This window comes from Parasteatoda tepidariorum, chromosome 9 (genome assembly GCF_982258835.1).
Source record: "Parasteatoda tepidariorum strain Cologne lab strain chromosome 9, Ptep-v5.0, whole genome shotgun sequence".
NCBI classification, from domain to species: Eukaryota; Metazoa; Arthropoda; class Arachnida; order Araneae; family Theridiidae; genus Parasteatoda; species Parasteatoda tepidariorum.
The window spans coordinates 43,461,482-43,475,650 of NC_141763.1; the positions used below are offsets into that span (position 1 = coordinate 43,461,482).

The 14,169-nt window shown below is 26.3% G+C and overlaps 1 protein-coding gene across 3 annotated transcripts in view; it reads left to right on the top strand.

Moving 5' to 3' along the window:
• Hem (Nck associated protein 1 Hem) overlaps positions 1 to 14,169 on the top strand; it is a 46,014-nt gene that overhangs the window by 24,550 nt on the left and 7,295 nt on the right. For 2 of the 3 annotated variants that reach the window (XM_087151686.1, XM_087151684.1), the window contains exons 16-28: positions 643 to 775; positions 856 to 975; positions 2,968 to 3,101; positions 4,243 to 4,374; positions 4,450 to 4,565; positions 6,662 to 6,764; positions 8,298 to 8,428; positions 8,917 to 9,014; positions 9,116 to 9,209; positions 11,212 to 11,229; positions 11,444 to 11,526; positions 13,288 to 13,365; positions 13,875 to 13,959. In XM_087151686.1, the coding sequence (XP_087007812.1) occupies positions 643 to 775; positions 856 to 975; positions 2,968 to 3,101; positions 4,243 to 4,374; positions 4,450 to 4,565; positions 6,662 to 6,764; positions 8,298 to 8,428; positions 8,917 to 9,014; positions 9,116 to 9,209; positions 11,212 to 11,229; positions 11,444 to 11,526; positions 13,288 to 13,365; positions 13,875 to 13,959 (1,325 nt within the window). The remainder of the gene's footprint in view (positions 1 to 642; positions 776 to 855; positions 976 to 2,967; positions 3,102 to 4,242; positions 4,375 to 4,449; positions 4,566 to 6,661; positions 6,765 to 8,297; positions 8,429 to 8,916; positions 9,015 to 9,115; positions 9,210 to 11,211; positions 11,230 to 11,443; positions 11,527 to 13,287; positions 13,366 to 13,874; positions 13,960 to 14,169) is intronic. The other variant, XM_087151685.1, reaches the window with a different exon arrangement.

A 14,169-nucleotide genomic window follows, 5' to 3' on the forward strand; every position in this document is an offset into this window, starting at 1 on the left:
AACTATCTAGTTAAGCAAGTGTACTGTTCGATTGCTGACCTAAACTTGAAGGTGTTTCTAATAATTGTTTTTCAACTGTTTTCTTGGGCTTTCAAACGTATTTTGATGTTTTGTACAATTTCTTGCCATTCCTTAATAGTTATTCGTCATTTTATTGATTTATTATTACTATTAGCTTTTTCTTTGCCTAAATATTGAGTTTGTCCAGACCCCTAAGTGTATACTACAAGTTTTCATTTTTGACAAAAATTCTAAAAAAATAAGTAAATAAATAAGTAAAAAAGAATGTATTTGTAAAGGAAGGGAACTATTCACTTCATTTCCTTACACTATTTATTGAGTTTTAAAATTGATTCTTAAAGCTTGTAAAACTATTCTAATTAAAGTTTGTAATTTTACTCTTTTTTATAAAAAGAGTAAATGAGTAAATGAGTAAATGAGTAAGACTATGATTATTTTTTAAAGCTGAAAAAGTTTAAAATTTTATTAAAATTATATATTAGACTATATTTGCAAATAGTACTTGTGTCAAGTTATTTGCAACTAAGTATCAAATATGCCTACTCATTTATATATCTAAAAAATTATAGTGTGTTTGGAGACTGTATAATATTTTTAATTAATTAATCTTTTATTTAAAAGTTTTTATAGCACCTTATTTGAAAGTCAGTTTCATATGTGCTTGGAGTTCCCTGCCCAAACCAGATACATCATAGCCTTTCCTCTCCTTTGCTGTCACTTCATGAATTGCACTCATGAACTTTGTCCAGAAGAGGTGAGTTTCTTTAAAAATCAAACAAGCCATATACAGTGGTCAGTCTCTGTATAATAAATGTGCAAAAATTTCTGTTTCAGAGAATTCACATTGGAGACAGAAGCTTAACAATGATAAATGGCTTTCTTGATGAAATGTCTAAAGAAGCTAAAGATATTATCACCACACTATGTGATTCTCAGTGTGATCTTAGTGATAAGGTAAGTGTCAATGATAAATGAGTGCAGGGGTAGCCAACAGTGAGCACCTTGACCCTTTGATGCAGAATTTTAATTTAATATATTTTTCATACTTTTTTTAAAATTATTTTGTCGAGAAAAATAATTTATTTAGCATTTTAATAATTTATAGTTATGAAATAAAGCATGAAGCACCAGCATTTTTTTTCTTCTAGCATTTAAGGTAAAATCTTGCAAACATGACTCACTTCCAAACAATAATTTTTCAAATTTGCAGTTATTTAAATCTAAGAGAAACAGTTATTCACCATTAAAATTTCTTTAAATTTTCAAGATCAATTAATAATAAATTTTAGAAAATGAATGGAAAAAAAAATTTCATGCTAATTTTTTTTTGAATTTTGATATAAATATAATTTCGATAATCTAACAGTCTTTTTAGTAACTATTAGACTGTTTTTTATAATTGAAAAATGCCAAAGTATGTTTTTGCTTTAATTAGAGCAGAAAAAAATATGTGAAAGGGACCCACCTGCATCAACCTGCAGTGTAAAAAGTTTTGAACATTTCACTCCGTTTTAATCTTTGAATTCCTTCTATATAATTTGAAAAAAATAGCGTTTAACATTGTAAAAAGTTAAATGGAATAATAATAATATGAAGTCGGAAACTTTAAATAATTAAATCTTTTACATTTGAAAGCAAATGTACATTTTATAAGTAAATTATTTGTTGAATTTTGATGAAAATTAAATTACAATAAAATAAAGTGGGAACTTATAAATAATATAGGAACTTATTTATATTGTGCAAGAAAATTTCTTAGACAGAATCTAATTTTCTAAACTTGCTTTTTTAAATTGAAACAGTAATTTTGTAAGTACTGATAATTTCAAGTTCATTACAGAGTAGCAATAGGGAAATATCACATATTCCTATGCTGAAAAAAGGAATAAAAGTTTTTAAAAATATCAATTATTTTTTCATTTGGGAATGAGTTGCACTCTTTTGCTGTTTTTTTTTTTTATTGAAATGAAAAAAGAAAAATAACTAATTTAAGTCATTTTTTCTTCTTCAGTTTATAAAGACAAATTATATTTTAAAATTTAATTTTCATAGATTAAAACTCCAAATTTTGGGAACATATAATTTGTTACATTTTTCTTATTTTCAATCGTTTTACTAGGAAACATTTATGTTTATTAGGCAAAAAAAGGGATTTCACTTCCTTCACATTAGCCTGTAAAGAATTTTATGAACATAATTTCCTTACTTTTTTAATATTTTTGAATATTTTTTGTTTCATTTTATTCACTGAAATTTGTTTTACTGCACGCACTTACTAAATTTTAAAGTTTAAATATTTTTAAAACTTTTTAAAAACTATTATTACAACTTCAAAACTTTTTAAAAATGTTTACAACCTTAAAATTGGGTAAAAAAAAAACAATAGTAATTTTTTCTCTTATGTGCTAGCTTTTTAAATTTAAGCAAACCCTTTCCCCTAATCCTCAAAAGTAACTTGTAGCACTTTTCATACACAAGTACATATGCAATATATTTAAATGTCCTTTTTATGGCTTTGTATTACTGTAATAGATTATGTGATTAAATTTGTAGTTTGGATAGTTATTTGTTTTTAAGGCAATAAATAATTAGGAAATGTTTTGTATAAAAATTATTTGTGTTCTACAACATTTTGTTCCAAGAATAATTTTTTCAGATTAAAGAAAATTAAGATCTAAAAAGTTATATGCCTCTTTTCCTCACCATTTAAGGATCAAACAAGTTTTGTCTTCAATGTCATTAAATTATTTTTTTAACCAAAAGAAAAAAGGATTTTGTATAATTTTAATTGCACTCTTTATTATAGGCTGAAATGCTTACAAATATTTTAGTTTCAATCATTTTAATTTCAATGCAAATATTTTAGTTTCAATCATTTTTCTAGAAATGATTTTTTAGGAGCATTTTCCTGTTTACATTTTCATGTTTTTAAAATGTTATTTTCAGCTCTTACCTAAGCATTGTGCACAGTTGATTGCACAAGTAGTAAATAAACGCAGGGACAAAAAGAACAAGATTGTGGCTGAGCCTTTCAAGCCGGGAATGGAGTCTTATAGGAAAACAAGAGAGGATCTTACAACGTAAGGCTTTGATGCAGGCTTGTTAATTTATTTAGGCAATTTTGATAGTATATATTTTCAATGCATAATTTTTAGAAATACTCAGTTAATCCATACTGGTCAGTAGAAGGAAAAAAAATGTGCTGACTAACTGAAACAAAAAAAAAGAAAAAAAACATAGTAATGTAGAATCAAGCATTTCGATGTATTATATATTGCTATAAAGCAATTTTTAATGCTGTAATATTGTTAGAAGGGTATTTTTATGGTTTATGTTTAATAGTATTTCAATTATAATTATATTTATGAAATATAGCTAATTATAAACCTAAGTTTTTAAAGCAATATTTAAAATATAGAAAAAATTTGTTTTAAATAAAATAAATTAGATTTTTTTATTTAAAAAAAATCAAGAAATTGTTGTATTGGTAGTAACATTGCCATACACAACTTTAACACAAGTTTGCTTGAACAGCGTCTTATTTATATGTTTTATTGTATTAAAATACCTCTTAATTTTTAATTGATGTTTAAAAACATTTTACAAATGCAGAAATTGAATTAGCCGGAAAAATGTGAAGTAAAAACAAAATTACAGGATATTCATTTAAAATTTTGTGAGACAGAATCTGACATAAACAAAATATTAATTCTAATTTTGTGTGGTTAATATATATTGTGAAACAAAATCTCACAATATCTGAATCTTCTTATTGGCTAAATATTGATAGTCTTTTAATTTTTTTGTTGATACAATTAAAACGTTGTCTAAAACAAGACAACAGATAATTTTTATTTCATTTATAATAAATGTATTTTTGTTTAATGTATAGTTATTATAGATAGTTAACCTCATCTCCTACAAAATGTAATATTTTCTATAACTTGACACAAGGAAATATCAATCCTAATCTTGTGTGGTTAATGTATTTTTAGGAGCAAAATCTCACTTGGCCAGAACTTTTAAAAGGCAAAATACTAAAAATTTTTAAAAATTTGACTTTTTGTTACTCACTCACTCAAAATTTTGTTTTAGAACTCCAAAGCAGGTAATTTTTATTTTTTATGAAATGAATGAATTTTTGTAGAATGTATAGTTATGATAGTTAACCTTCATCTCATACAAGCTGTAATACTTGTATTAATTTGTTTTGAATTTCAGGATGGATAAGTTACATATGGCTCTTAGTGAATTGAGTTTTGCTATTAATTATACTAGTACTATAAATGTATGGGATCATGCATTTGCTCCAAGAGAATACTTAACGCAGCATTTAGAAAATCGATTTAATAAGTATGCAAATTTCCTCCTATCTGTGAGTATGACACTCATTATAAAAGATATTTATTTTATTTTATTTTAATGCAGGTCATTAGTTAAAATGGTTATGTATAATCCTCAAACCAATGAAATTGCTAAGCCTTCTGAGTTACTAACAACAGTACGATCATTCATGGGTGTTCTTCAAACAATAGAAAATTATGGTAAGAAAATAATTTATTTATTAACTAAAGTAGTTTTATGTTATTATCCTAAAATGAAAGTGATTATATTAGAGGAACATATAATTTGTTAGAAAAGTGAAGCACTTTTGTCAAACATGAAGCAAAAGCCACTTTTGCGATGAGAAATACAGTCAGACCTCGATAAAAGGTCACCCTAAGGGACATCGCAAAAGTGACCTTATAAGCGGGGTGACCTTTTAACCAATTCATTAGCAGTTCGTAACTAAGTACGGAAATAGTACACATTGGTATTTTTTAAAAATGGTAAGACAAACGAAAACGATCGGCCGTAAATTAAATATTTAAGTCAATAAATTTTAACAGAATTAGTAGAAAATTAAAGAAAGTTCGATTTTAAAATTTGTTTTATTTAAAATAAAGCTGTTTACAAATTTCCTCAAAGTGTACATACATACATTACACCTTTCCTTATTCAGAATAATCACTTATGCAGGTCTGTCTCGTTTTTTGTTTCATTTTTAGAACAATGTTTTCTAGATTTTGTAACTTCTCAAAATGTTCCTCAGCTCCCTCATGGTTTGTAAAAAAAATTCGTATGGCATTTATTGCATTGAAGGCTTTCCGTTGGGTTACAGCTACAGACTCAGGATCACTGTCAACAATTTGTGAAACAATTTCAGAAATCGTAGCGTCAGAAGTAGTGGCAATTTCCTTCAATCAAACCATATTCAGCTTCCTCTTCATTGACATGGCCACGATTTTTCAACTCTTCCATCAGAACAGATAGAGGAATATTGTCTTCTTCTTCGGTTTCGTCATCCACAGTATTCAGAGAACTCACAAAACCAGCATGACGAAAACAATTTGCTATGCATGTGGTGGACACCATGCTACGCCTCAGATAAAAATGACCTTATTAGCGATAACGAGTTTTAAATCTTGACCATATATCCGATAATCTGTAACAAAAAATTCCTATTCAGTGAGCCGGGACTTTGGAAAAGTGACCTTATATGCGGGGTGACCTTATATGCGGATGACCTTATATCGAGGTCTGACTGTATATGTTAATTTATGAAACTATGGTGAAGATAGGAAATTTATAATTCCTGTTAAGTTTTGTAAACATATTCTTTAGTTACACATTAATTTGCTATATAAAAGAACTAAGAGGAATTTTTTTTTCACTTGCATATTGGGTTAGGAGAGAAGATCTCCTTCATTTACTTAGAACATTTTATTTAGGAAAGTAAATCTGCAAAGAATAAGTGCTCACTCGAGTGCTACTATCTAGAAACATGAACCAATTTTTATTTGGTATTTTCTTACACAAGCCAGTAATAAATCAATTTAATAATATGTAGGATTTCTTTCATATTTTAATAATTGCTTTACAGTCTTATTCATTTTTATGTATTATTCATTGTTTCAATTATATGAACGTTCAATAAGACGAACTATTGCATTCTTTCATTTTTGTTTTCAAAGAGCTTTGTGCATTTTTTGAAATTAATGATTGATGCCAAATTTTGAAATAATGTAAAAAAAGTGTCTTTGTAAAATAATAATAATAATAGATTGTATAAAAATTTTTTGAATTAAGAAAATATTTCTTTTCGCTCAACTACCCCTTTAGCTTTGAAAATGTATCATGCTTTCAATCCTGATCCTATTATAAATATTTTTATTATTTATATATATTATGGTAGATATAACCATCTTTTTTTTTCAAAATAAAGGTTAATAATAAAAAACTTGAATTAACCTTTTTTTACTTTTCGGGGAAAAAAAAGAAAAGAACAGTCCTTTTAAAAGGATACTAGGGATGATTGAGTTAAAATTATCCACAAAATATTATCTGCTATATTTATCATTTTTTTTGTCCAGTTTATTATATTTTATATTTTATGAAAAATTAATATTTTAACTGATTTACGGAACATGATTTTAAATTATGGAAGAATTATAGAATTTTTTAAATTAGTATTTTCTTTTAAATTAATAATATGCATCAACAATATATATTTTTCTTTATTTCCATTAAATTTTTTTATTAATTATGAATTTTTTTTAAAATCACTTACTTAGAGCTGATATAATTATTTTTTTTTCAGTTCATTTAGATATCACTAGAGTTTTCAATAATGTTCTTTTGCAACAAACACAACCTCAGGATAGCCATGGAGACAAAACTGTCACTAGTCTTTATACTAATTGGTAAATATGTATAGAATTTATTTTCTTGTGTATTGTATTATTGTATGCATTCATTAAATGTATTATTGTATGCATTTATTGTATGCATTCATTATATCATTTCATTATATGCATTAACATTTGCATATGCTCGTGTATGTATTTTATTAAATAGGTTGAAGGTTTTCAATTGCCAGGATATTTTCTTTTGGCACCAAGCCATAAGCACAGATCTGCCTAATGCCTAGATAAAAGATACATAAAGCAAATGATATGAATAAATTTTTTTTAATTATTTAGGGCACATCTCCTCAGTTTTTTTAAAAATATTTAAATTAAGATTTTTTTAAAAAATTAAAAATATCCTGAATTTTTTAATTTGAATTTTTTTTCTTAATAATTTGGATACTAACATTTAAGAAGTTTTAGGCATAAAAAAACTATGTCTATCAAAAAGCTTATACTAATTTATAGAAAGAGACTTTTCAATATTTATTGCAATTTTTTTTACGTAGTATATTCCTTTTTTGTTATGTTGTATATAAATTCATTATTGCTTATGGTTGGAAATATTATAAATGTTATAAAATGTAAGTATAAACTTAGGAAAAAAATTAACATAACATCATGAAAACGTAAGTGAATAAACTTTATTGTCATAACTACATTACAAAGGAATAAACTGGTGTTCTTGAAATTGAAGATTTTATTTGATGTCTGCATATTAAGAAGCTAAAAATTATCTTTAAAGTCAACTGCAAAACTAAATTATTAATTATAAAGAATTGTGTGATATCTGCTGATATAATCAACATATTTTCTGAAACTTCTAATCAAGTTAAAGAAAGAATAAGTAAATTTTTAATTAATACATACATGCAATGAATAATTTTAATTTTGTGTAACTGGAGTATAATTTAAATTTTGTACAGCGGCAATATTTAAGAAAAAAAATTGTTTTGAGGAACAATTATCTATTTTTATGCAAGTGTTTTATTGTTTGTTTTAAGATGGGGATAACACAGAAACTGTTCAATGACTGAAAGTTGCACACCCTTTATTTGAGAGGTATCATGAATTTCTGTGGGCGTTATTTTTATACAGATTATTTTTATGAAGATAGAGAAAGAACTTATTTTTATAAAGACACCATAAAACTGAAATCTTTATAATGCTGTAAAAGGATTATGTGTATACCACCACCAATGGTCATTGATTCGGGTCAGTTTGTTTAGAAACGACATATCTACGGAATCATTGTGTCTATAGAATAGATAAGGATTTTTTTGCATTAGTTATTCTAATAAAAGGTTTGTTACGTAAGGAGGGGGATGTTAAGAATGTTGACTCTAACAATTAACAGAAATATTCAATTATTTACTATTTTACTAGGTTCAATTATTTACTATTGTTCATAAATTTTTGCATTACCCAAATCGTTCTTAATGCATGAAAATGTTCGTTTTAGTTAATTATTGTATGAGTTTAAAACTTTGATCACTATTGAAATATGCTGTTTTCAAAAAATAAATTGTGCAACAAATTAATTAATAGGTACTTGCAAGCATTGCTAAGACGTGTGAGTGCTGGTAACATAGCTTTTTCCAGAAATCAAAGGGCATTTGTTACTTTATCATCAGAAGGACAACTACCTTTCAGCGCTGATGAGTACTCAGATATTAATGGTAATATTTAATTTTAAGAGTTTTTTTATTGCTGTATTAATAATATGCAAAACATTTTTTTAATAGTTTCTCATCTCATTACAAATTACAGTTTATGAAAACTGTCTTATGAATTTGACATTATTTTGAGAAAGTTTACATTATTATTGTATTTAATGTAATCAATTTTATGTATGTCAAAATAAGCCAACATTAGCTATGCCAGTTTTAGCATGAAACTTATATTTCTTTTACTGTAAATTTCTTATTTCTACTTTTTTAATTAGTTAAGTTTCTGTCAGTAATAGGAAAATGCTATTTTTTTTAAAAGTTTTTACTTATTTTTAGGATTGATAAGGATTTTACTTACTTTTAGGATTTTTTTTTAGTTTTAAATAAGAGAAAGAATTAAATTTTACAAATTAAAAACTGTATCTTCTGTGATAACTTAATTAGCCTGTTCTTAAAACTTTAATTTTGTTTCTAATATGATTATTGTATTGTTTTAGAACTTCGAGCCCTAGCTGAGCTCATTGGTCCATATGGGTTGAAATACTTAAATGAATCACTAATGTGGCATATTGCCAGCCAAATTACTGAATTAAAAGTGAGTAGTGAATTCCATTTATTATTTGCTTAAAGAAATAAATTACTTTAGTGATAAAATATTCTATGATGAATTATTTATTTACCAATATTTTTTTCTAGAAACTTGTAATTATAAACAAAGATATATTAATGGCACTTAGAAGTAATTTTGACAAGCCAGAACAAATGAAGGAGCTGTTAAGAAGGCTTCAAAGTAAATGTCTTTAAATTATTATTTAGCAATTTTATGCTTTTCACTCTAAAAATATTTATATATTTAAAAATTAATTTATGTAACTACTTAATAATTTTTTTACATGTATTTATACTTTAAAACTTAACCAATTAACGTTGCCTTATAAGTGGCAAGGCACTTTTACTTATTGAGTGAAATATTGTGTACATGATGGCTAAAGTCCTATTTATTATTTTTGTCATGCTTACTGCACTGTTTGGCGAGAAGAACTCCTCTAGACTTAGTCTGGGGCTGTCTGCTGCTATAGTAACAAGAAAGTGCACATTTCTAATGTGCTCTTTCTTTTTCTAAATAAAGAAGTTGTTTGCCCATAAAGCAAAGATTCTCACACAGATCTGTGCCAAGATCAAGACGAAACTATTCACCCTACACCCCTATCTGAAGTGACTTGCCCCATTAACCATAGTACCTTTTGAGCCTTATATCTTGAAGAGTTCTTTTGAAAGCCACACAATAGTCCTATTTGCAATTTAATTGCAATCTATTACATAATTAGTATTATAATTAATTATTATTATTATACCTGGTAGGAAGTAAACTTGAAATATATCTGGGCCGTTTAAGGGTTAAATGACCCAAATCAAGATTGAATTTATTTTGAAAACACTACTATGATTTTCTGAAAAAAGTAGCACTTTTCTCTGTGAATTTTAGAGTCACATAACAAGTAAAAACAAGCTTTGAACTGCACTATGGTATGTGACAATTTGTTGGTGCCAGTACAGTCAACCCCACTTAAAGGAATACCATCGGTTCCAGTCAAATCTATGCTATTAAGCGGGTTATTCAATTAAAAGGGGAGTGCTATATTCAATCTTAAATTCTGAATTTTTGTGAAATTTTACTTTTTAATGGTATTTAATGTGTAGTGTAGCGTTTTGATTAAATAAACTCAGTTTTATGATCAATAAATAATTATAATTAAAACTTTCTACCTTAGTATCATAAAAAATATCATTTAAAGTTACATAAAAATAAATCAATGTTTGTGAATCATGTTGGAACTAAAATATTATTTGATCCCATCCGAAAAATTCTATAATTGAAGACTTTCTTTTGTACCCGTTTAATTCGTCAGTTTATCAAAATTAGATTTTTCCTTTTAGTTTCTATTAAAATTTTCATGGCTTGTGCATATTCCTTTCAAACACATTCAGAATTTTTTATTTTTTTTTAATCTTTGAAACTTGAGAAATTCCTAATTAATGCGCTATTTTAGTTGGGGATTATTTTGAAATTTATTGATTCTAAGATGCATTGTTTTTTTTCCCAATTAATTTAAATCATTCCTTTTCGCTCTCAACTTGCAACCAAGAGGGGACCACAAGTCTTGACCTAAAAACAAATCACTCTATCCCTTTTTCACACACTAAATGATGTGCGAGTGAAGTAAGTCAAAGAGGAGTAAAACACCCTACGTTTACTTCAATGTATAACTGGCAGCAAGATTTGATTAATTTTTCAACTTCATCCCAAACACCTACTAATGAATAAGTCCCAATTGAAATTACCATCTTGTATCCTTATCTTAAAAGGGGAAATTGTATTTTAGCTGGTGAAACATTTCTCAATAAACAAATTTTTTTCATTTCAGTACCACTTCTTAATGCAATTAAGTGGGGGCAAAAAACAAGAAATAACTGTTTAAACGGGGAAATTTAACATTAGTTTAATATAAAATGATTTGATTCCATTAAATTTTATTCATATAAGCGGATTATTCGAGTATCCGAGGGTCGATTAAGTGGGGACGACTGTATATCAAATGCTACTGCTATGTTTGAAAGCATAATATCTTATGCTTTCAAACATAGCAATTATATTTATTTATACATTTTTTAAGTGAAATATTTTACTAAATATCAATTTGCTTTCTAAATATTAGAAATAAATTAATTTTTTTAAAAATCATAACATGTTTTAATTACTTATGTTTGATGTTTTACGTGCTGTCACTCAGGACCAAAGATGGCTCAAAGTAAGTAATAAACTCTTATTTCATTTATATTTATTGAAACACAAATAGTTTTAATGTCAGACTTTGTTTGTTTGTTGCATTTGCTGAGGTGTTGTAAAAATTTTATGTTTCAAAATAGCTTATAATGAAACAAATTCTGTTTACATTTTTATGTTGAAATTTTGCATAATATTTGAAAATGCTCTATGAATTACTAAATATAATTATTTTATAGATGTTGACAATGTTCTTCAACGTATGACCATCATAGGAGTCATAATATGTTTTAGGAATTTAGCTGAAGATTCACTTAATGATGTAAGTCTACTTCCAAACATAAATGTAGTATTATTTTCATACATAAATGTAGTATTATTTCGTTTTAACAATATCAAAATAATGTATAATAACTGTTAAATATCATAATTTTGCAAAAGTATTTTATTTTTCAGCTATAGTATATTTATTCTAGGATATATATGTTTTAGAAATTTTCACATAATATTATAATATATTTATGAAATTAAGCTCAAGATTCATTTAATGATGTAAGTTTATTTAATAAACATAAATATAGTGTTATTTTCATTCAATAAATACTCTTTAAATTTCAGTAGTTTTAATAATTAAAGTAATGTATAATAACTTCTAAATTTTAAAATTTTTCAAAAGTATTTTTTTTTCCAGCTATAGTATACATGTTTTAGACATAAACTTACATTATAATTTATCTTTGTTATTTAGCTGAAGGTTTATTTTTATGTAAAACTAAAAAGAAATATATATATGCAGTGAAACCTCCGTTAAGCGGACATTCATGGGACCAAAGAATTTGTCCGTTTATGAGAGTTGTCCGTTTACGGGAAGGGTACCCTAATAACAAAATTTAACACCGTAAATTGTTTTTAGAATATTTTCAAAGATGTAGAAATAATTAAATAATATCTACAAGGATACTGTAAATATCTACAAGAATATTTATTTAAACAATGAGAAAGATAAAAAAGAATATATAAAGAAGTTTGATATAAATACATAATTCTGGATGTAGCTACAGATAAATAAATATAATTTTCCTATTAGCATAGATACTCAAGTTAGACATATACCAAATAGGAGCGTACTGTCCTCAGTCCGTTTCAATTATTAGGTTCACATCCCCTTACACCTACTTATCATTTGATAGGGAACATGGTTAATGCCTTCTTGGAAAATAAACGTCCCATGATTCACAGAAAAAAAAGTAATGCATACCTGTAAGTCATGAGGACCTATGGAGATGATTATTCAAAATTGATCAGCTATCAAGTGTCTTAATAAATGTTTCATTTATATAAACACCTCAAAGATTATACTTCTGTTCTCTTTTTTTTTTACCCCAGTTGTGTTAAATACAGTCTTCAAATTGATAAGAAAATTAAAGAAATTTTCAATGGGGAAAGAAGCATTGAGAGAAGTCATTTCAACTTGAGGGGTCTCATAACCTGTGTGGTCCAGATGAAAAGATCAAGAGATGCCGATGTCAGAATTATTTCAGGAGTGCAGTACCATTTTCTCTCCTTTCTTTACAAAGATAAGGCAAGGTGACAAGAGAAAGATTGATTTTTCGGTGGGGAAATAGCTTAACAATATTTTTAGCTATGGATAAGGCAAAAAGTTTTATTTATATGCTTTAAAAATGGAGAAAAGTTGCATTTTTTTAGCTTGCAATTTATTTAGAAAAAGTAGTGTCCGGTTTATAGAGATAAAAAACAGCATTTCAGGATCAAAATGACTGTCCGCGTCCGGTTATGGGAGTGTCCGCTTTGCGGAGAATGTACGTAATGGTTTATTCATAGAAGATTCTCGGGGAATTAAAAATATGTCCGTATTGAGAGGCGTCCGTTTTGCAGGAGTGTCCATAACATGAGGTTTCACTTTATATATATAAACAGTGTCATTCATACTCAATAACTTTAAACTTGGATAGTCTTAGAAATTAAAATAATGTATAATAACTGCTGAATATTATTCTTTTCTGAAAATTTTGTTTAAGGAAAAGCAAATTTTATGAAACTGAATTATTAATTTTTCATTTAGGTTCTTACAGAACGTATTCCTTTCCTATTGAGTTCAGTGTGTGACTTTAAAAATCATGTGCCAAATGGAGATTCTATGGTTTGTATAATATTTTATCATATGTTAGTATAGTATTTTATTGTTTGTAAAATATTTTTCCTGTGGTTGCATTTTATTTTTATATTTTTCCTACTTTTTATAAGCATAAATTTTTGAAACTATTCATATTTGAGTATTTTTTGATTGCATTCTATTTATTAAGTCCAATAAAACTCAGTGTAATTTTAAATTAAAGTTTAGTATGTCTAAATTTGAAATTTTGGATAATTATTTAATATTTGATAGCTTTATATCTATAGTAATTCTTAGGATAATTAAATTTTACCTATATAAAAAAAATTATATTAAGAAATAAAAAAAAAAACTCTTTCTTATGATGTGTATATGTGTGTAGTTTAAAGTTAAATATGTCTACATTTAATTAACTATTACTTGATCAACCTTACAATTACGAAAATTATTATCAACATAATCTGCTTTTAAATGTTATAACTTTTTGAGGGTTATTTTTGGTAATTCAGCCCTTTAACAGATAATTTGAATTTTAGATTGTTTCTGAAATGGCTTCAGCTGCCGGCTTTCCTTGTCGTGTTGATCCAGATTTAGTAGCTGCTTTACGTTCTCAGAAAAATGGTAAACATTCATTCATATTAAATTTTTAGATTTCATTAATGAGTATTCAAGCAATTTTTTTATAAATAACTTTTAAATTTTATTTATTTATTTAGTTTTTTTTGAGATCAGTAAGAAGTATCAGGTGAATCTTTAAAGCTGTATTGGAAGAACTCAACAGAAACAAAATTTGAAGAATTTTTTTCTGTTACTTTATTACAGATTTAACTG